Raw genomic sequence first — 22934 nt, forward strand, 5'->3', positions numbered from 1 at the left:
ATCCTTGACTCTCCTGGAAAGGTGGTCTGGGTAGTTAATTTGGGTTTACCCTGCTGAGATCTAAGTAGGTTTGATACTAATAATTCTCTTTAGCCTGAGTATGGATGAGGCGTGTCGACTGTCAGACTTAGATTTTGGTGGGAGGACTGCAGACTACTCTGTTTGGGCCCCCAGATGTTAACACTCAATTAGAAACCCCAGTGCTCTCCAAGTGACTTGTTCAGTTCCTCTGGAGAAAAATAGTCTTTTTTTCCTCCGTGAGGTAAATGTCAAATTATCTGAGTGCTCTGTCAGTCAAAGTTGGGGAGGGAATTGGAGTGCTGAGTAGTGAAGTTCTGTATATAGACTTTTGATTAATTACTCTGTTTTCAGAGTTGCTTAATACTTATGACTCCTATCCTCTGCCTCACTGACTGATTCTGAGCCCAGAGTTGATATTCTTCTAATGGACAGATCAATTCTTCCTTTCTGTAACTTTCTCATAATACATAAGTGGTTGCAGCTTTTATGACTTTCTTTCATTGTCAGCATGTCTCCATCTTCTCCAATCTTTTGGAAATTTTATTGACATTTCTTATTTGTTGGTTGGTGAAACTCTCTTCCACAACTCCATCCTTTTTCTATATTCTTGTGGAAATATTTCTTTATGTATTTCTCTACTTTTATTTCAGTGGTTTTTTAGAAGGAATGGAGACAAAAGCCTGTGCTGAGTCTGCAGTCTTGATTAGATACTTACTAATATTTATTATTATAATATATAAAGTTAAAATTTCTGTTATTATAAAAACATTAAATTTTTATTATAGAAACTTAGAAAACACATATAAAATCAAAAATAAGAAAATAATATTATATTTTTACTATCAGATTTCCTAACCTAGGCTGTATCCTTACAAATCTTTTTCTGAGTATATATGTATATAAATGCTTTTTTTTTTTTAACCAAAATGAGTTAATTTCACACATGCTGTTTATTCTTATGAAAAATTTCAAACATACAGAAAAGCTAAAGGAATAGTATTATAAATTCCCATGTACTATAACCCTCCCCTAGTTAACATTTTTCTTTATTTGTTCTTTCCCTCTCTTTCTGTCTGTCTCTACTAAATGAAGTAAGTTATAGACATCATGACATTTTACTCCTAAATACTTCAACATATGTGTCCTAGGATTGAGAATATTCTCCTACTCAAGCACAATACATCATATGTAAGAAAATTACTTTTTCTTTCAAAGTAAATAGCTTCAAATACCAACCTGGAATTATGTTAAACAATGAAATCATTGAATTAAGTTTAAAAAATTTAAAATTGTTTACAGATCATTTTGTCCTTCGGTAATTCTACTAAGGGTATGTAGTCAAAAGCTCTGTGTTCTGAAGTCACTTGAGAGCAGTCTTTTGGGGGGAGGTAGTGTAACCAGTTTGATGTACAGTTTGGTTTGTTTGTTTTTTGGCAACCTTAAGAACTAAGAAAAAAAGCTCAGTTAATACTGCTTTTAGAAATTGTTTTTATCTGTTGCCTCCCACTCCCAAGTGAGATAGAACAAAAACAGTTTTCTAAGGAATTGATTAAGCAAAGTATCCAGAGGAGGTTAGGTAGTATTGTCTTGAATAGGAGAATGGCCACCGCATTCCCTGAGGAGACTGGAGGGAAGAGGGAAAGAGTGGATGGAGATAGAGGTAAGTTCCATTAGGGGCAGGGGAAGTGGGAAGTTCAGGTGATCACTCAGTTGCTTCAGTTTTCAGGGCTAAGTAAAACATGAGTTCTGCTGAGTGAAAAGAATGCCACCTGAGGTTTGGAATAGTTGCTAATGAGAGTGGGAGATGTTACTCACCCAGGCTAAGTATAAAAATTGATAAGCAATGCTTAGGAACCAGTTATGTTCACAATCATATATTTGAATGTCATTAGTCTGCAAAGTTATTGACTCGCTGTCCTAAATCTTACTACTTTTTGGAAGGTTTGATCTTTTTTGGCAGTAGCCAGGGCACAGGAACAACAATTGAGGGATCAGGCAGACATGATTGCTAGCAAACAGAGGCAATTCACAGAAGCCATCAGGATAATGGGCTCCGCTCTCTCCTAGTCCCGGTTCTTGCATGCTGCAGTGGTGACAGGTGAGGTAATATAGATTCATGAGCATTTGGTTTATTTATGTTGGTTATGGCCATGCCAGTGGGATTCTGGACCATTCAGATTTGCATATTCCTTTTATTTATAACTCACTCCCTTCCCAAAGAGATCTGTTTGACCCCTAGAACCTGTTTGAGATCCCATTTTCATACATCGCCCAAGATAAAAATTACAGAGTTGTATGTCTCACTGCCTCTGATTACTCTGCTTATTTACATCTGATATTATGTATTATAATATTATTAACACATGAAGCAAGGCCCACACCTGAGGTACTATTTAGCAGTAATACAGACACAATTTAATCTCAGTCCAGTCCTCTGCTTTATTTGTCAGATACCTTTTGTCTTCTTGCCTTATTTCCCATCTGTGTTGTACATGTAAGCATTCTGTAGTTGCTTCTTTCTTATTTTGCCTTTATCTTTGTGTATGAGGGATGTTCTCCCAAGATTTCTAGTCTAGTAACATAACATGTAGAGTATTTCGAATTTATAACATACAGTACTTTACAAGTCCTCTAATCAAATATTGTACATCATTAGGTAAAAATTTAAGGACAAACTCTTTTCTCTCTGAATGCAACAGATTTCTACTCTGTGATTAGTACTCTTATATGTTGATAATGCCTTTTTGTAGTTATCAAATTTTCTATATGAAAAGACTCCCTCTGCAATTCCTTCTGTCTTTGTCTCCTGATTACTATACCCCATTATTTGTTTTTACTAGCCATCTAGGTATAGAAGTCAGGATGTTAGACCTTGATTCATTAAGGCTTATCAGATAGATATGACTGAAATCCAACATAATTGTTTCAAGTGAGAGTTTAGATGCTTAAAATAGAGTAAATTTATTTTGGAAATTATTTTCTTATCTTAAACATACTACATTTAATCGTAGAAGTTATATGGTACAGAAAAACATAAAGAAGGATGAATTTTATCCTTAATCCCACCATCCAGAAGACATGTACATTACAGATGATACTGCCTAGTACAATTTGGTTTCATGTCTTCTTGCTCAACATTTTAGCATAAACATATCCCTATATTATTATTAAAACTCCTGGTAACTATGATTTTTAAAGGCTTTACTTCGTTGGAGAGGTAGCAGGTAGTGGTTATCATCATGGACTCTGGAGTCTTACTGCCAAGTTCATATTGCAGCCACTCCATTGCCTGGAGTAATTTACTGAACTTCTCTCTACATTGGTTTCCACATAGTTAAAAAGGGATTATTATACTGCCTACCTCATAGGGTTGTTGTGAAGACTGAATGTATTAGTACATTTAAAACACTTAAAACAGAGTGCTTTGCACATAATAAGTGTTTATAAGCATTGGCTATTACTGTTATTACTTTTATTCTATAATTTACTTAATCATCCCATCATAATTGGACTTTAGTTTTAAAATTTTTTAAATTATTATAAACATTGTATATACAAAACCTTGTCTGTATTTTGGGTCTGGGTCTAAGTATGAATTTTGGGGGATGATGATGATGATGATATATATTTTTGTATGTTAACTGTGTAACCAGAACTATGCTAAACACATTCTGTATGTTGACTTATTTGTCCTGATAGACCCATGAGATAAATGGTAGTATTCCAGATAAAGATGCCTAAATTTAGGTTAAGAAATTTGTCTGAGGTTATACAGTAGTAAATGGTGGAGTCTGGGCTGTTAATCAACAAGCTTTGCCTGCTCTTTACTATTTCTTCATATTTGAAGCAAATTGAGCAGTTAAGTCCCTCCCCTCCCCTACTCCCCCAAGTTGGTAGCCCGGAGATAGAAAGGGACAGTTATGAGAATAGTTGCAAAATAAGAATTAATAGACTGATGATTGATTGATTGATTGATTGAGGCACAAGGTACAAGATAGAAGGGATATTCAATGTGTTTGGAAGGTTTTATTTATTTATTTTTAAACCAGAATGAAAAGAATACTTCTTTTCCAGTAGCTGAAACAAAAATCCTTGGTGTGACTCTATTAGTCTAGCCTAGTTATAAGGTCAGCCCCACTCCAGTCATATTAATCAAAAGTGGGTGGTGATGGTATGATTCTCTAAGCAAAAATTGAGTCCTGTTGTTAGCAGATGGAACAGTAGATACTAGGTAGATAGAAATAGTAACTGTCCACAGTACCCATCCTTTAAGATTTCATTTGGAAAGTGGGGTAGTCCAAGCAGGAGCTGGCATAGATCAGGATTTGGTTGACCTCTTATTGTTGTTAGTTGTGGAGGGAGCTGTTTATTTTGCTATTTAATAATACAGTTTAATTTGAGGTTTATCCTTTTATTTTTTAAATAATTTACATAAGAAAGGGGGTTGGGGATATATATATATTGAGACATAAAAATAATAACATCCCCAGTGTCCCCTTCTTAGGTAAATGATAACATACTATGTATAATTCTTCTACCTTGCTTTTTTCACTTAACATTATATTCTGGAGAACCCACATGCAGTGTATAGAGATGTTCTTTATTCTTTTTTCTACCTGTATGGTAGATTCCCCGCAATACCACCACCCCCCCATAGCTTATTCAAATGGTCTTCTATTATTGGACCTTTGGGTAATTTCCAGTCTTTTGTTATACAAGTTGTACTGCAGTGAATATCTTTGTGCATGTATCTTTTTGTATTTTGATAATGTATCTGTAAGATAGATTTCTAGATGTGGGATTGCTGGGTCAAAGGGTAAACACATGTGTAATTTTGCTAGATATTGCCAAATTACCCTTATGGGGTTGTACCATTTTGCATTCCCATCAACAGTGTGTCAGAGTATCAATTTCCCTACATACTTGTCATTAGAATATGTTGTCAAACTTTTGTATTTTTGCTAATCTGGTAGGTGAAAAGAAGTGGTATCTGGTCTAATTTTAATTAGCATTTCTCTTATTATGAAAAAGGATGCTGTTTATATCTTTAACTGCTTCTTATTCCCTGACACATCTTTTTGCTGCTTTAGGGTTTGATTCTATCATAAATTAGCCTCTTTTATATTCTTACGTTTCCTTGGAATCAGGCACAGCTGTAGACTTGCTCTGTTTTAGGTAGGACCGATCTACTTGTGACATTGGAATGCATATAGTGCATTAGTCCTATGTATCTATGGCTGTTGCATCTATGTTATTATTTTATAAATTATTGTAAATTTTGCTGTGTTAACTTGTGAAATTCTTATTCTCTCAACTAAATAGAAACTAATTGAATTTCTTTTCACTTAAATTAGAAAGCAGATCTCGTGGATAGAATACTTTTTATGTTGGTTGCTCTGATTGTAAATTTGTTCACTTCTGAGGGATGGTGCTGCATCTGTCATTTCAAGTCAGTCATCTGTGATGTGGTATATTTCAAAAAAAAAAAAAAATACAGCCCATATATGTAAGTTATGTTTTGGTTATTTGTTCCATAAATAAGACCCACTGATACCAATCCAAGACATTAAAAAAAAATATGCTTAACATATCATACAAAACTGTATGAAAGCAAAGCTTATCATCTCTTCCTACCTTCCCGTTTAAATCTCACCCCTCCGGGATAAACCATTATAAACAGGCTTTCTTGTTTCACATGAATACATTTTGTTTCTATTTGTTTTTCCTGAAATAAAATTTTACTGTATATAATGCTGTACAGTTTGCTTCCTTTTTTTTTTTCTTTTGGCCTGCGCAGTGCGGCATGTGGGATCTTAGTTCTCCGACCAGAGATCGAACCCATGCCCCCTGCATTGGAAGCACGGAGCCTTAACCACTGGACTGCCAGGGAAGTCCCATGCTTCCTTTTTTAAAAAAATTGAAATATAGTTAGTGTACAATATTATGTTAGTTTCAGGTGTACTACATAGTAATTTGATATTTGCATAAATTATGAAATGATCATTTTAAGTCTAGTAACCATCTGCCCCCATACAAAGTTACTACAGTATTATTGACCAGATTCCTTATGCTATATATAACATCCCACTGCCTTATTTATTTTATAACTGAAGGTTTGTGCCTCTTAATCCCCTTCAGCTATTTTACCTCCCACTCCCCACTCCCCTTCCCTCTGGAAACCACCCATTTGTTCTCTGTATCTATGATTCTGTTTTCATTTTGTTTTGCTTTTTTACATTCCACTTATGAGATCATACAGTTATTTGTCTTTCTCTGACTTACTTCACTTAACACAGTACCTTCTAGATCCATCCATATTGTTGCATATGTCAAGATTTCATTTTTTTATGGCTGAATATTATTCTGTGTGTGTGTGTGTTTGTATGTATATCACATCTTCTTTATCCATTTCATCTGTCAGTGGACACTTAGATTGCTTCTGTATCTTGGCTATTATAAATGCTGCTGTAAACATTGGGGTACAGCTTCCTTTTTAAAAAACTTAACAATGTATCATGAATATCCCTGCAAATTAGTATCTGTAGATCTCTTTTTATCCCAGATATCATTATACACACATGTGCTTGCATATGTATGCAATGTTATATACACAGGATTAATATAAATATTTTTAATCCATATTATTTTTTTCTTCTTCCATGACCCATGATTACAGCTTGGTTTGTGTATTCTTGTGCTTTTCTCTGTATTTATATAATCATATACAAACATACTACAATTATATGTTCATATCAGGTTTCCCCTCCTCCCCTCTTCCCCTTTCTTTCTTCCTTGATTTTGATCATTGTTTGCTTTACCAAATGGGATCACTTTTTGCTGCTCTCTACCTCAGTAATACCTCCAGGTGTTCTCTAGTAGTTCTGATTCAGTAGTACTCAACTTTGCACATTAGAATCATTGTATCCCCCGTAAAATAATATCTGTGCCTGGGATCCACTATAGACTAGTTAAAGAAGAGTCTCTGGGAGTGGGACTCAGTCATAGGAACCTTTTGAAAGTTCCCAGCTGATTCTTATGTGCAGCCAGAGTTGAGAACCACTGCTCTAATTTGTTTCTTTTCCTTCCATTTCTTTATTTGAGGGGACGGAGGGAAAGCTCATAATAGCCCATAATGAAGTACTTTACTCAGCCACCTCTCTATTATTGGATATTCACTTTGTTTTCAGTTTGTTTTTTATTTTGCTATAACTAACAGTGCTGTGGTAAACAGTCAACATAAGTTTCTGAAATTGGTATTTCACTTTATATATCTACTCTTTGGTAGCCACTAGATGGAGATAAGTGTTTATATAGTTTTAATACCTATTAACTAATAATTTTAAAGAACCAGTTACAGTGATCTAAATCTGACATTAACTCAGGTTTTTTTCCATATATTGTCAATTAAAGATACAAAAAGTTCTTTCTCCCGAAATCTTTTCGTTTAGGAATTAAACATTTTCCTATAAAGCTAAACTTAGTTTTACCGTATGAACCAGCCATCATGTTCTGAGGTATTTACCCAACTGGTATAAAAACTTATGTCTACACGGAAATCTGTGTATGAATGTTTATAGCAGCTTTATTCGTAATTGCTCAAAACTGGAAATAGTGAAGATGTCCTTCAATAGGTGAAGGGATAAACAAACTCTGGTACATCCATACTATAGAATACTGTTCAACAATAAAAGGGAATGCTGTATCAAGCTGTGCAAAGATGTAGGTGAATCGTAAATGCGTATGCTTACTGAAAGAAGCCTGTCTGAAAAGGCTACATACTGTATGTTTCCAGTTACATGACATTTTGGAAAAGGCAAGACTATAGAGCCAGTAAACAAACAGTGGTTGCCAGGGTTTGGGAGTGGTAATGGGCTAAATAGGTGAAGCTTAGGGGATTTTTTAGAGCAGTGAAATTATTCTGTATGATACTGTACAGTTAGGTACATAACACTATGCTTTTGTCAAAACCCATAGAACTTTGTAACAGAGTGAATCTTAAGTATGCAAATTAAAAAGTCATTTAGGAGGTTGGAGGTCTCAGGATGGAATACAGAATGTATCAAGAGAATCTAACTGTATATTACAAACATATGAAACAACTTCACTGAAGGGGATGGGAGAAAAGGTACTTATCTTGGAAATGAGTGGAATTGCTTAAGACTGAAGGCAAAAGGAACTGCACATAAGCATTGTACTGTAGTTGATAAAGTTTCTGCCATGGTGAATGGGATAACTGTTCTGAAACCACTGTACATGTATACTGAAATTGAGCACTTACGTACAGGCGTACCTCATTTTATTGTGCTTTGCTTTATTGCACTTTGTAGATACTGTGTTTTTTACAGATTGAAGGTTTGTGGCAACCCTGCGTTGAGCAAGTCTGTTGGTGCCATTTTTCCAACAGCATTTGCTCACTCCGTGTCTCTGTGTCACATTTTGGTAATTCTCACAATATTTCAAACTTTTTCACTATTATAATATTTGTTATGGTAATCTGTGATCAGTGATCTTTGATGTTACTATTGTAATTGTTTTGGGGTGCCACGAATTCACCCATTTAAGATGATGATCTGAATCAGTAAATGTTTTGTGTGTTCTGACTGCTCCACTGACTAGCTATTCCCCTGTCTCTCTTCCTTTCCTTGAGCCTTCCTGTTCCCTGAGGCACAACAATATTGAAATTAGGCCGATTAATAATCCTACAGTGGACTCTAAGTGTTCAAGTGAAAGGATGAACTGCACGTCTCTCATTTATAATCAAAAGCTAGAAATGATTAAGCTTAGTGAGGAAGGCATGTCGAAAGCCGAGATAAGCCTCTTGTGCCAAACAGTTAGCCAGGTTGTGAATGCAAAGGAAAAGTTCTTGAAGGAAATTAAAAGTGCTACTGCAGTGAACACAGGAATGATAAGAAAGCAAAACAGCCTCATTGCTGATATGGAGAAAGTTTCAGTGGTCTGGTTATAAGATCAAACCAGCCACAACATTCCCTTAAGCCAAAGCCTGAGCCAGAGCAAGGCCTTAAGTCTTTTTAATTCTGTGAAAGCTGAGAGAGGTGAGGAAGCTGCAGAAGAAAAGTTTGAAGCTAGCAGAGGTTGGTTCATGAGGTTTAAGAAAAGAAGCCATCTCTGTAACACAAAAGTGCAGGGCGAAGCAGCAAGTGCTGATGTAGAAGCTGCAACAAATTAATCAGAGGATCTAGCTAAAATGATTAATGAAGGTGGCTACACTAAACAACAGAGTTTCAATGTAGGTGAAATAGCCTCATATTGGAAGAAGATGCCATCCAGGATTTTCATAGCTAGAGAGAAGTCAGTGCCTAGCTTCATAGCTTCAAAGGGCAAGCTGACTCTTTTGTTAGAGGCTAATGCAGCTGGTGACTTTAAGTTGAAGCCGATGCTCATTTACCATTCCAAAAATCCTAGGGCCCTTAAGAGTCATTCTAAATCTGATCTATAGATGGAACAACAAAGTCTGAATGACAGCACATCTGTTGACAACATGGCTTACTGACTATTTTAAGTCCATTGTTGATACCTACTGCTCAGAAAAAAAAGATTCCTTTCAAAATATGACTGCTCACTGACAATGCACCTGGTCACCCAAGAGCTCTGATGAAGATGAATGAGATCATGTTGTTTTTCACGCCTGCACTATCCATTCTGCAGCCCATGGATCAAGGAGTAATTTCGACTTTCAAGTCTTATTATTTAAGAAATACGTTTCTTTTTTTCTTTTAAAAAAAATATGTATTTTATTTATTTATGTGGTTGTGCCGGGTCTTAGTTGCAGCAGGCAGGCTCCTTAGTTGCGGCTTGCCAGCTTCTTTAGTTGCGGCATGTGTGCTTCTTAATTGTGGCACGCATGTGGGATCTAGTTCCCTGATCAGGGATCGAACCCGGGCCCCCTGCATTGGGAGCACGGAGTCTTAACTGCTGTGCAACCAGGGAAGTCCCAAGAAATACATTTCACAAGGCCATAGGTGCCATAGATAGTGATTCCTCTGATGGAGCTGGGCAAAGTAAATTGAAAACTTCTGTAAAGGATTCAGATGCCATTTAGAACATTCATGATTCATGGGAAGAGGTCAAATATCAACATACATAGGAGTTTGGAATAGGTTCATTCCAGCCCTCATGGATGACTTTGAGGGGTTCAAGACTACAGTGGAGGAAGTAACTACAATGTGGTGGAAATAGCAAGAGAACTAGAATTAGAAGTGGAGTCTGAGTCTGAATTGCTGCAATCTCACGATAAAACTTTAACAGATGAGGAGTTGCTTCTTAAGAATGAGCAAAGAAGGTGCTTTCTTGATGTGGAATCTACTCCTGGTGAAGATGCTGTGAAGATTGTTGAAATGGCAACAAAGGATTTAGAATATTACATACACTTAGTTGATAAAGCAGTGGCAGGGTTTGAGAGGATTGACTCCAATTATGAAAGAAGTTCTACTCTGGGTAAAATACTATCAAACAGTATTGCGTGCTACAGAGAAATCATTCATGAAAGGACGAGTCAATCAATATGACGGACTTCACTGCTGTCTTATTTTAAGAAACTGCCACAGCCACCCCAGCCTGTAGCAGCCACCACCCTGCTCAGTCAGCAGCTGTCAGCCTTGAGACAAGGCCCTCCGCCAGCAAAAAGATTAGACTTGCTGAAGGCTCATATGGTGGTTAGCATTTTTTAGCAATAAAGTATTTTTTAATTAAGGTGTGTACATTGTTTTTTCTGGACATAATGCTATTGCACACTTCATAGACTACAATATAGTGTAAACATAACTTTTATATGCACCGGGAAACCAAAAAATTCATGTGACTCACTTTATTGCCATACTTGCTATATTGTCATGGTCTGGACCCAAACCCACAATATCTCTGAGGTATGCCTGTAAATAGATGGCAGATGATTGGAACTTGATTTCTCACTGTTGGAGTGGGAGGTTACAGCTAAGCAAGGGAAGAAGCTGGAATGTCCATGTTTTAATGGATTAGAGTTGGAGACATCAGTATGAACTCACATTTAGGTTAATATAGATACAGGTGAAATTACATATGTATAAATATTTATGGGTTCATGCATATACACAAGTTAGTATGCAGACATAGTTTTCCTTGCTGTGTCAGTGGAGAGGGCCTAGAAGTAAAGATACTCCAGTAGAAACAAGCACACCCAGTGTCCCAGATCTTGGTTTCTAATACAGTTCTCCAAAAATATATGAAAAATTAAAATAAAAAGGAAGCAGATCTTGGAGAAATGGTTACTTCTAGAACTGGGGCAGGGAATATGCAAGATGACCCTGGAGCATCTCATAGCTCTAGGAAGTTAGGAAGTACTAAACACGCACACACACACACACACACACACACACACACACGCATTGGTGGGTGGGAGGTGGGGCAGTATGTCAGAGGGACTCAGAAGCCGACTGAAAGTACTTCCAAAGGCCAAGTTGGACCAATTTGAACAAGAAAATAAAGTAGTATTGGATTATAACCCTAAGTATAAAACGAATACCTATGAGTTCATACTTACGTAAGTAAAGGATTGAATAAATAAACGAATGAGGGAGAATAGACAAATTTCCCATGCTGAAGAATTCCAAGTAATTTATGTAGATTTTCACCCTCAAGGAGGTGGAACATAACTCCCTACTCCTTTTTTAAAAAAAATATTTATTTATTTATTTAGGCTGCTCTGGGTCTTAGTTGTGGCACACGAGACCTTCACTGCAGCATGCCAGCTCTTAATTGCGGCATGCGGACTTCTTAGTTGTGGCATTGGACTCTTAGTTGCCGCACGCATGCGGGATCTAGTTCCCTGACCAGGGATCGAACCCAGGCCCCGTGCATTGGGAGCACGGAGTCTTACCCACTGGACCACCAGGGAAGTCCCTAACTCTGTACTATTTAAGTGTGGGCTGTGCTTAGCAACTTCCTTCTCAAAAGTACAGTGTGGAAAAGGGGAAAAAGTAACTTTACTGGAGAGAAAGTTGGCAAATACTGCCTAAATCAGATGATCAAGGTCAATATCAACAGTAATAAATCATGCTGATATTATGTACCCTTGATAGGATGTTGATGAGAATGGTACTTTACCTCAGCGGTCCTCCTCCCTCAAAACCATAACCTCAGACTAATCTTGAGAAAAACATCAGACAAATTACAATTGAGGAATGTTATACAAAATACCTGACCAGTATTCCTCAAAACTGTCAAGGTCATCAAAAACAAGGGAAGTCTGAGAAACTGTCACAGCTAAGAGTAGCCTAAGGAGACATGACAACTAAATGTAATACGGTATCCTGGATGGGATCCTGGAAAAGACATGACAACTAAATGTAATATGCTATCCTGGATGGGATCCTGGAAAAGACATGACAGCTAAATGTAATACGGTATCCTGGATGGGATCCTGGAAAAGAAGAATGACACTAGGTAGGAACTAACAAAATCTGAAGAAAATATGGACTTTAATCTATATTTAATCTATATATGGGCTTTAATCTATATCAATAAAAATTGCTCAATAATATATCAATATTAGTTCACTGTGACAGTCATCATGCTAATATAAGATTTAAGGGGAAACTGGGTGTGAGGCATATGAGAACTCTGTAGTAGCTTCAGAACTTTTCTGCAAATCTAGAATTATTTTAAAATGGTATTATTTTTAAAAAGGGAATGAGAAGTTCCTCTCTGTACCAAGTAAAAAAAAGAAGAGGAAAGCAAGAATGTTAGTAATAAAAATGACGATCAGTTCAGGACGGCACTGTACATCTTTACCAGAATTAATGATGTTGCACAGCAGGAGTTTTACAATAGTGGCAGTTGTCACAGGCTTCTTAGTAGAAAACAGTAAACTCTAGTAGTGTGCTTAGGTTATAAATAGTAACTCACCTGGTAGGTTACTAGCAAATACTCAGTTGTAGTTAAAAATTTAAGTGTATTGTGTGTTCTTAAAACCAAGCATCAATTTATGCAATAAAGAAAATTCTCCGTGCCTACCACTGGGCTGCAGACCACACTTTGCCCTGTGATACTTGTGTATGGCAGTTGACTATTCCTCAGGGAGGGATTTCAAACAAAAATATATTTCCCATGATTCTGAGGGCACTAAATATATCATCCCTACATCATTTTCCCATTCTTTTCTCCATGCATCCACAAAACTCCATAAACAAAAAAACAAAACATGTGCCAAGAATGATCTGATAGTTGGTTAGTTGGGATTGGCCTGAGCTGGTGGGACAACTTGGCTGTGTTCCAGGTGGGCTCTCTCCTTCTCCAGCAGGCTACCCCAGACTTACTCTCACGTAAGTGGTATGGTCGAGAGGGAGAGGAAGAGAGAGATATTGGGGGAGAGATTTTGAGGGAGAGCTATTGAGAGAGAATATACAAGACCACTTTAGGCCTAGTCTTGGAAAGGCATGTTATTTCTGCCACATTCTCTTTGTCTAAAGCAAATCAAGGCACCCCATGTACAAAGATTGGGGAATAAATTCTACCTCTTGGGAGAAGTTGCAGAGTTACCTTGCAAAGATCTTAGATACAGGGAGGAGTGGAGAATTGGGACCATTTTGCAGTCATTCTAACAGAATGATTTTAAGTAGAACTTGGCGAATTGAAATAACATTCAGAAGAACCACCTACTTAATTCAGATAGATTCTTGTCTGTTCATGTTAAACCAAACAGATGAGGTAACTATCGCTTTATTAATTTTTTTTTGCCTTATTGTAATAATATTAATTACAGTAATTTAAAACAGGCACTTTTGTTTTAAAAGGGAAAGTGTCAATTTTACACCGAAACGCATTTAAAATTTTAATTGTATTGGAAGTCAAAGTAGAATTTAAGAATTGAAAGGGTTATTAGTAGCAAGAATGTTTTCATTATTAGAATGGTCTCTGGTAGCACTTACATTTATCATCTTTGACTATTACTCTCTCAGTTTTGTATCTGCCTCCATTTAGTTTACCTAGAGAAAATCATTGTAATCTCTTCATTGTGTCAATTTGTAGGACACATCCTTTTAGATTTTATTTGGTGTGGAAAATATGTGCAGATGTTGCTGTGTACATGTAGTTGGCAGAATTAAGTATCTTTATTTTAATACTTATTACAGAATATACCCAGTTATGCTGTTCATTTAATTGGGCTTAAAAAAACCTTTTTATTGAAATATAGCATATACATAGAAATGCTCATTTATCATGAGTATAGAGCTATTACACATATAAGTGTGCATGTGTCACGAGTATAGAGCTCTTTGAGTTCTTAAAAACTGAATATCACTGTGTAACCAGCCTCCAGATTGAGAAACAGAACATTACCAGCATCCCACAATCCCTCTTCATGTTCTCTGTCACTGTCTCTTCCAAGAGTAGCCAGTGTCCTTACTCCTAATCCTGTACGTTAGTGTTGCCTGTTTTTGTTCTTTATGTAGCCATTTATATCTAATATGCATTCTTTTGAGCCTGACTTCTTCAGAATAGGGTGCTCTTAATTGATATTTTTTCACGTCTTTATCTATAGGTGAGAAACAGTAATTACATTTGGTCATAGGTCCTTTTAAAATCTTAACTAAAATTTTGAAATTGGGTACTGGAATGATAGAATCAATCATAAATTACCAATAATATATTTTAATTCATTGTAGGATTAATGAGTTCTATAAAGCAGTAATTTTCCTCTTTTAAGAAGTAAACTATAATCTTTTTAGTTTCTTGAAGGAAAAAAGGGACATTAGTGTCTGTAATTATTAAAGTTAGAATTAAAATAAAAATACTGTGCGTGTAGAAGATTGTAAAGCCTTACTTTAAAAAACTCTAGAGAAGGTAACTTAGCAGTCTCTTTGATAACGATTTTGGTATTAGGATTTCCTTGAAGTTTTCAAGTTAATTGTACCAAGATATAAAAGAAGGAAAAATATCTTTGTGTGTGAGATAGAGTTAATGAAATTCTAGTTCTTTGGCACTTAACGTGAGACTGAATTATTTCATGTCACTTTAATCAGGTATTTCTGTATTTGAACTTGAGAGCAATCAGATACATCCGCTCTTTGAAACTTGAGATCAGTCAGACACATCCCCTCTTTTCTGTACTAAAATTTTTCCCCTAAAAAACAAAGTAATCACATGTCAAATCTTAATGGCCCCTGGTACTTCGTTTGAAATCTTCTTTTCATTTTGACCCATTAATCTTGTTTTCATAGACGTTGAGCTTTCTGGTTTTGATTCTGTTCAAATATTGTTGATTGTTTTTTCTCTGATTTTTTCATTGGCTTCTTTTTTAATTTCCATTAATTTTGAGCATTATCCCAAGTTCTGTTTTAGGTTTCTGCCCCTTTTCCTCTCAGTCTTAATAAATATCAGATATATGTTTATCTGCATGAATTCTTACTAAAACATATCCTAACTTGACATCTTTCTTTTTCGATGTCTGTCATTTTTTAACATATTTATTTAGATATGCTTCCATCTTTTAAACATGTCATAAATCATTTCTGCTTCCCTGATCTCCCTAGTCCCCTCTACTCCTACTCCTTACTTTGCCACTATGGATGTCACTGATCTTCATGAATTTAAGAATTTTTATCTGGAAATGATTATTGACTCAATATTTTATTTCTTGCTGTTAATGACATATCACCAAAAGATTATTGTTATTTTCTATAGTAGTTCTCCTTTATTAAAATATATGGTCATATATAAATGTTTTCCCTACATAAATAAATATATATTGATAATTATTATCACTAAGATATAATCACTACAATTAAAAGAAAGGAGAAATAGTTTGTTCCTCTTTTATCTCCTAATAAATATTGCCATTTCTTTCCAAGAGCTGCCATGTTATTATAAATTTCCCCTCTGAGGTGCCTCAAAGAAAATTAAAACAAATGATCTCCCCCTTATTTCCTTAAATTATAGTATGAAAAAAATTTTTTTGGATACAAATATCTTTGCATCTGTGTTTTAAGATTTAATTTTATGTGTGAATGATACAACATCAGAAGTGTATTTGACCATATATTATTTAAAGTCTTTCATTATATCAATTCTTTGCATTTTTTGTCTTTTTCTGAGTATTTTAGCAAGATAACTTTCCCATAGTTTTATTACTATATACATTTGTTGATATTGAAGTTCAAAATTATTTTAGCTTGATTTTTTTTTGTTTTCCATAATTTCATCGAAGAGAGATTTTTCTTTTCAGGAATTAAGAGCTGCAACTTTTTCCCCTCAGATTCTCCAGAGAGTGATATTCCTATGGAGATCACCACAGCAGAACCACAAGTTTCTGAGGCAGTATATGATTGTGTTATTTGTGGACAGAGTGGCCCCTCCTCTGAAGACAGACCTACAGGATTGGTTGTACTGTTACAAGCATCCTCAGGTAAAATCAAAGTAATTTTTTAGTGGGACCATTTTAGAGATGAAGTATTTACAATAGATTAATAAATATCTCTGTTAACTAAAAGCTATATTTTTGTTTAGATAATAATTATAGATCTATAGCAAGGATCTATTTAGATCTGTTTAGCAGAGATTCTTAATCCGGTTTTATCTCACTTTCCTGGACATGAGTGTTGGAAGAAGCCTTTAAGAGAATATGCTACACAATCTTTTTCTTTAAAGTGTGATGGAATATAACCAATGCTAGGTGGCCAAAAACTGAGTTCAGCTTTCTTGGCATTTTAATTGATCTAAAATCTAGAAGCATTTTAAGCTCATAAATATTGTCAATTTAAATATTTTAATTATATAAGGCATATTCAGGTAGCTTTGCCCTTATTTCTTGAGCTTAGAAGCATTCGTTCTTGAAACAGCCTGCAGATTGATATGTTTGCCAATCTATAGTTAGAACAATTAAAAAAAAAATTTGAAGGATTTGTCTGAATGCTCTCTATCCTCTGCCATATTGAAGTATTTTGAGGTAGTGATAACTATGACACTCCAGTCCTAATGGATGTAATCCTTTTTCCACAGGAGTATGTGTGGAGCAAAGAGAAATAAAAGACTTACATATTTCTCCAGAGCATTTTTTTCTAGGGTGTTTACTCTCTGAATTAGTAAAGTAGAAAGTGTTAAGATATAAGACATTCCTCTGAATTCAAATACAAGTATTGCTTGACATAATCTGGCCAAATTTGTTGCTTTCTTTTAAATATAGAGATAACACTGACTTCAGAGGATTGTTGTGTTGGTTAAGTAATGTAATATAGGCAAAAGGATCTAATACGGTGCCTGGTAGATTAGTTTCTCATCTTACTACTCGCCTTGTTTAAACATGAAATTGATCTGGGAAACCCTCACTGAATAGGACACTGGAGTAGAGCTGTCAAGACCAGAAATGCCTACTAAAAAGGAAATGTGTGGGAGTACTGACTAATTTTGCAGCTACTTATCTTTTCTACTATTGTAATGAAATCAGTTTATTAGATTATTGCCACTTGACTTTCTATAACTTCTTCACCAAATACTGTATAATCATCAACTTAATGTTTTATTCATTCATTCATTCATTCATTTCACATACATTTATTGAGCACCACTGTTACAATAAACAAAACAAAACAATATCCCTGCCCTAATGAAGCTTGTTATTGTTTTAGGCTGTTACTTGTTCATTATTTTATATTTTTAAAGTTGCTTTGACTTGTTACTTCATTTAATCCCCTTTTAACAATTTTGTACACTATCTAAATTTATTGATATTAGATAATTCCACTATACCACAGCTCTTTTATCATTTCAAGATAGGAGAAAAAGAATAAGAAACTACCATTAAAAGCATTAAACCTCAAGGGTGATTTTAACTGGGAATTATAGTTGGGGAAATCTCTGGCTGTTTCTTTCCTTTCCTTCTGAGTCTCACCCACCCACTGACATCCTCTCACCTTTTACCCCTCTTTACTTTTTCCTTACTTTTGAATTGTTTATTTATTTTGATTTGTCTCTTCTCTTTTTCTTTCATCTTTTTACATTTGAATATGGAAACTTTTAACCATGTACTGATGTAAAGAGACTAGTAAAATGAACCTCCATGTCCCCATCAGTCTCTAACAGTGATCAACTTGTGGCTAATTTTAACTTATTTATTCCCTCCCCCTAGAATTATTTTGAAGCAGATTCCAGATATCACTTTATTTCATCTATAAATATTTCACTGTTTCTGTTAAATAGAAAGGATTTTTTTTTTAAAAAACATAACCATAGTCACTCCTAAGTAACTTAGTTCCTCAATATCATCAAATATATAGTCAGTGTTCAAAATTCCCTAATTGCTTCTTATTTATTTTGTTTAATTAATTAATTTATAGTTGTAGGGGCCCCTTGTAGTCTTTTAATTAATAGGTTCCCGTTTCATCTTTCCTGTGCCTGTCTCCCTGCCCCCAAATGTATTTTACCATTTGAAGAAATTGATTCATTGAACATTTTTTTAATCAATATTTTTTAATTGCAGTATAGTTGATTTACAGTGTTGTGTTAATTTCTGCTGTACAGCAAAATGATTCATTTACACACATATATACATTCTTTTTTAAAAGAATATTCTTCTCCATTATAGTTTATCATAGAATATTGAACATAGTTCCCTGTGCTCTACAGCAGGACCTTGTCATTTATCCATTCTGTATATAAAAACTTACAAAAAAAAAAAAAAAAAAAAACTTACATCTGCTCACCCCAACCTCCCACTCCATCCCTCTCCCAACCCCCTCCCCCTTGGCGACCACCAGTCTGATCTCTATGTCTGTGATTCTGTTTCTCTTTCATAGATAGATTCATTTGTGTCATATTTTAGATTCCACAGATAAGTGATGTCATATGGTATTTGCCTTTCTCTTTCTGACTGACTTCACTTAGTTTGATAATCTCTAGTTGCATCCATGTTGCTGCAAATGACATTTTGTTCTTTTTTATGGCTGAGTAGTATTCCATTGTACATATGTAGCACATCTTCTTTATCCATTCATCGGTCTATGGACATTTAGTTTATATCCATGTCTTGGCTGTTGTGTATAGTGCCGCTGTGAACATAGGGTTGCATGTATCTTTTTGAATTATAGTTTTGTCTGGATATATGCCTAGGAGTGGAATTGCTGGATTATACGGTAATTCTATTTTTAGTTTTTTGAGGACCTCCATACAGTTTTCCTTAGAGGTTGCACCAATTTACATTCCCACCAACAGTGTAGGAGGGTTCCCTTTTCTCCACACCCTCTCCAGCATTTGTTATTTGTAGACTTTTTAATGATGGCCATTCTAACTGGTTTGAGATGGTACTTTATTGTAGTTTTGATTTGCATTTCTCTAATAATTAACAATGTTGAACATCTTTTCATGTGCCTATTGGCCATCTGTATGTCTTCTTTGGAGAAATGTCTCCTTAGGTCTTCTGCCCATTTTTTGATTGAGTTGTTTGTGTTTTTGTTGTTGAGTTGTATAAGATGTTTGTATATTTTGGAAATTAAGCCCTTGTTGGTTGCATCGTTTGCAAATATTTTCTCCCATTCTGTAGGTTGTCTTTTGATTTTGTTTATGGTTTCTTTTGCTGTGCAAAAGCTTGTAAGTTTGATTAGGTCCCATTTGTTTATTTTTGTTTTATTTCTGTTGCCTTGGAAGACTGACCTAAGAAAACATTGGTACAATTTATGTCAGAGAATGTTTTGCCTATGATATCTTCTAGGAGTTTTATGGTGTCATTTCTTATGATTAAGTCTTTAAGCCATTTTGAGTTTATTTTTGCGTATGGTGAGAGGGTGTGTTCTAACCTAACTTCATTGATTTACATGCGGCTGTCCAACTTTCCCAACACCACTTGCTGAAGAGACTGTCCTTTTCCCATTGTATGTTTTTGCCTCCTTTGTTGAAGATTAATTGATTAGGTGTGTGGGCTTATTTCTGGGCTCTCTATTCTGTTCCATTGATGCATATGTGTGTTTTTGTGCCAATACCACACCTAGATAAATGAAATAGAGAATAGAAAAGCAATAGAAAGAATCAGCAAAACCAACATCTTGAAAATTTCATCAAAATTGATAATTTTTTTAGCTATACTGACCAAGAAAAAAAGAGAGAACACACAAATAACTAAAATCAGAAATGAAAGTGGAGACATTACTATAGACTTTACAGACATAAAAAAGACATATGAGTAATTTTATGTCAACAAATTTGATGTCCTAGATGAAATGGATAAGTTCCTAGAAATACACAAACCACCAAAACTGACTCAAGAAGAATAGGAAATTTGAACAGACATTAAACCAGTAAAGAGATTGAATCAGTAATCAGAAACTTCTCAACAAATAAGAGCCTGGGACCAGGTAGCTTCAGTGGTGAGTCTTCCAAACATTTAAAGAATTAATGCCATTCCTCCTTAGATTTGTCCAAAAAAAAAAAAAATTAAAAAAGAGGCAGAGGACGGACTTCCCTGGTGGCGCAGTGGTTAAGAAACTGCCTGCCAATGCAGGGGACATGGGTTCAATCCCTGGTCCGGGAAGATCCCGCATGCCGTGGAGCAACTAAGCCCGTGTGCCACAACTACTGAGCCTGCGCTCTAGAGCCCAAGAGCCACAACTGCTGAGCCTGCGTGCCACAACTACTGAAGCTCACGCACCTAGAGCCCATGCTCTGCAACAAGAGAAGGCACCACAATGAGAAGCCCACACACCGCAACGAAGAGTAGCCCCCGCTCGCTGCAACTAGAGAAAGCCCATGCGCAGCAACAAAGACCCAACGCAGCCAAAAATAAATGAATAAAATAAATAAATTAAAAAAAAACCCAACTAACTAGTCTATATTAAAAAAAAAAAGAGAGGCAGGGAACACTTCGTAACTCATTCTCTGAGGCCAGCATTACCTTGATACCAAAGCTAGATAAGGACATCACAAGAAAAGAAAATGGTAGACTGGTATCCCTTATGAATATAGATGTAAAAGTCCTTAACAAAATCCTAGCAAACCAAATTCAGCAGTGTATTAAGAGGATTATACATCATGGCTAATTATATTTTAGTTGCTAGCATCTACCTGCTTCTGTCTATTCTTTCTGTTGCTGCTGCCATAAATCTCCCCAAAACTTGGGGCCCATGGTGCTGTGCCTGATATTCCCTTCTCTAAGAATGGCTCTTCCCATGCTTATTGAATCTTAGAGTAATGTGTGGCACTGTATGCTTATATCCCCACTTCCTTTTTTTGCGTTATGATGTTTTATAATTATAAAAATACCTCTTTTCCCAACTTTTCATTTTGAAGAGTTTTATATCTACAGGAAAGTTGAATACCCTTCACCTATACTCACTGATTGTTAATATGTTGTCATATTTATGTTTTCTTTCCCATACTTATCTATACATACACATACACAGACACACACATGGCAGACATCATGACATTTTATCCCTAAATACTTTAGGATGTATCACCTAAGAACAAAGATATTCTTTTATATAACATTAGTACCATTATCATACCCAAGAAATTTAATATTAATAAAATCAAATAGTCTATGTTCAAATTCTCCCAATTGTCCCAATAATATTTTTTATAGCAGTTATATTTTTTTCTTGATCCAAGAGCCAAGCAGAGATCATGTGTTGCATTTAGTTGTCATTTCTTGTTAGTCTCTAATCCAGAACAGTTTCTCCAGGCCCTTTTAAAAATTTTGAAGAGTTCGGGTCAGTTCTGTAGACTGTGTCATTTTCTGGATTTATGATTGTTTCCCTATGATTAGATTCAAGTTAAACATTTTTGGCAAGGGCACTATTATGATGATGTTCCTTCCCGTTGCATCACATTAGGAGGCTCATAGTGACAGTTTGTTCCATTATTGGTGATGCTAACCAAGTTTAATCACTTGGTCGGTATTCTATAGGATGATACATTGAGAGTCTAACATCATACCCTTTTACTTGATGTTCCCTGCCCGAATCAATGAAATGTGTTATCTGTTACTGTCATCATTCTTTTTGATTCTCAAATTTTCTCAAATTTGGCTAGTCAGAACTCCTTTAGGTCCTCATGACCTGCCCCCTCAGTGTTTGAATACCTCCTTACTCTTTATTACACACAATTCCAGGCTCACCTTGCACTTCTCCCCAACCCTGGACTTAGCTTTTCCTCCAGTGATACCTGTTTCCTTTTGGTGAAAAATAGTATATTTAGAAATGAAGTTTATTTGTACTGGTGAGTCATAACTTCTAGGCTTTTTCTCTGGATAGATTTTGGAAACCATCCAGAGTTCATACTCATATTTTGGTGTTATTTTAGAAAATAAGTATTGCCATATGTAAAGCTTTATTTATTCTGTAGAAGAAAACTAGAATATCACTTTTTTTTTAGGTCTTTAAAAATATTGTAATGGTGAAAAACTGAGTGAAGCTTATGGTAAATAACTCCGCTTTTCTTGGTTTTATAAAGTCTACATGTAGGTTTTTTAATGAGCTCTTACCTCTGTTGTTAATGTAGTTTTGGGGCAGTGCCGTGACAACATTGAGCCAAAAAAGTTGCCTATCACTGAAGAGGAGCAGATTTACCCTTGGGATACATGTGCAGCAGTTCATGACGTGAGGCTCTCATTATTACAGCGTTATTTTAAGGATGTAAGTAACCTTTTTTATTAAATGGTATTTTTGTCTGCAAAACTGATGGTTATTTCTCTCCAGAGTTTTATATTTTTTCTTCAGCTTATTCAGTCAAAATGTAACCCAGACCTAAGAGCATAATAATTTTGAAGGGGAGATCTAATAAAGGAGAGAAGAAGTAGGGTATCTCTTTCTTGCAGTCAGAATAGCTATTCATTTCTAGAAAAAAAATCTTTTTTGTAAAAAAGCTCTGAACTGATATCTGAACTGGACTGAATCTCTGTTTTGCTTTTGTGAGTGATTGTGAGATTTTATTTC

At 35.4% G+C, this 22934-nt stretch overlaps 1 protein-coding gene across 3 annotated transcripts in view; it reads left to right on the forward strand.

The window, feature by feature from the left end:
* UBR3 (ubiquitin protein ligase E3 component n-recognin 3) overlaps positions 1–22934 on the forward strand; it is a 229729-nt gene that overhangs the window by 135962 nt on the left and 70833 nt on the right. For all 3 annotated transcript variants that reach the window (XM_061184691.1, XM_061184709.1, XM_061184700.1), the window contains exons 25-26: positions 16271–16420; positions 22501–22634. In XM_061184691.1, the coding sequence (XP_061040674.1) occupies positions 16271–16420; positions 22501–22634 (284 nt within the window). The remainder of the gene's footprint in view (positions 1–16270; positions 16421–22500; positions 22635–22934) is intronic.

Source organism: Eubalaena glacialis, chromosome 1, assembly GCF_028564815.1.
Source record: "Eubalaena glacialis isolate mEubGla1 chromosome 1, mEubGla1.1.hap2.+ XY, whole genome shotgun sequence".
NCBI lineage: Eukaryota > Metazoa > Chordata > Mammalia > Artiodactyla > Balaenidae > Eubalaena > Eubalaena glacialis.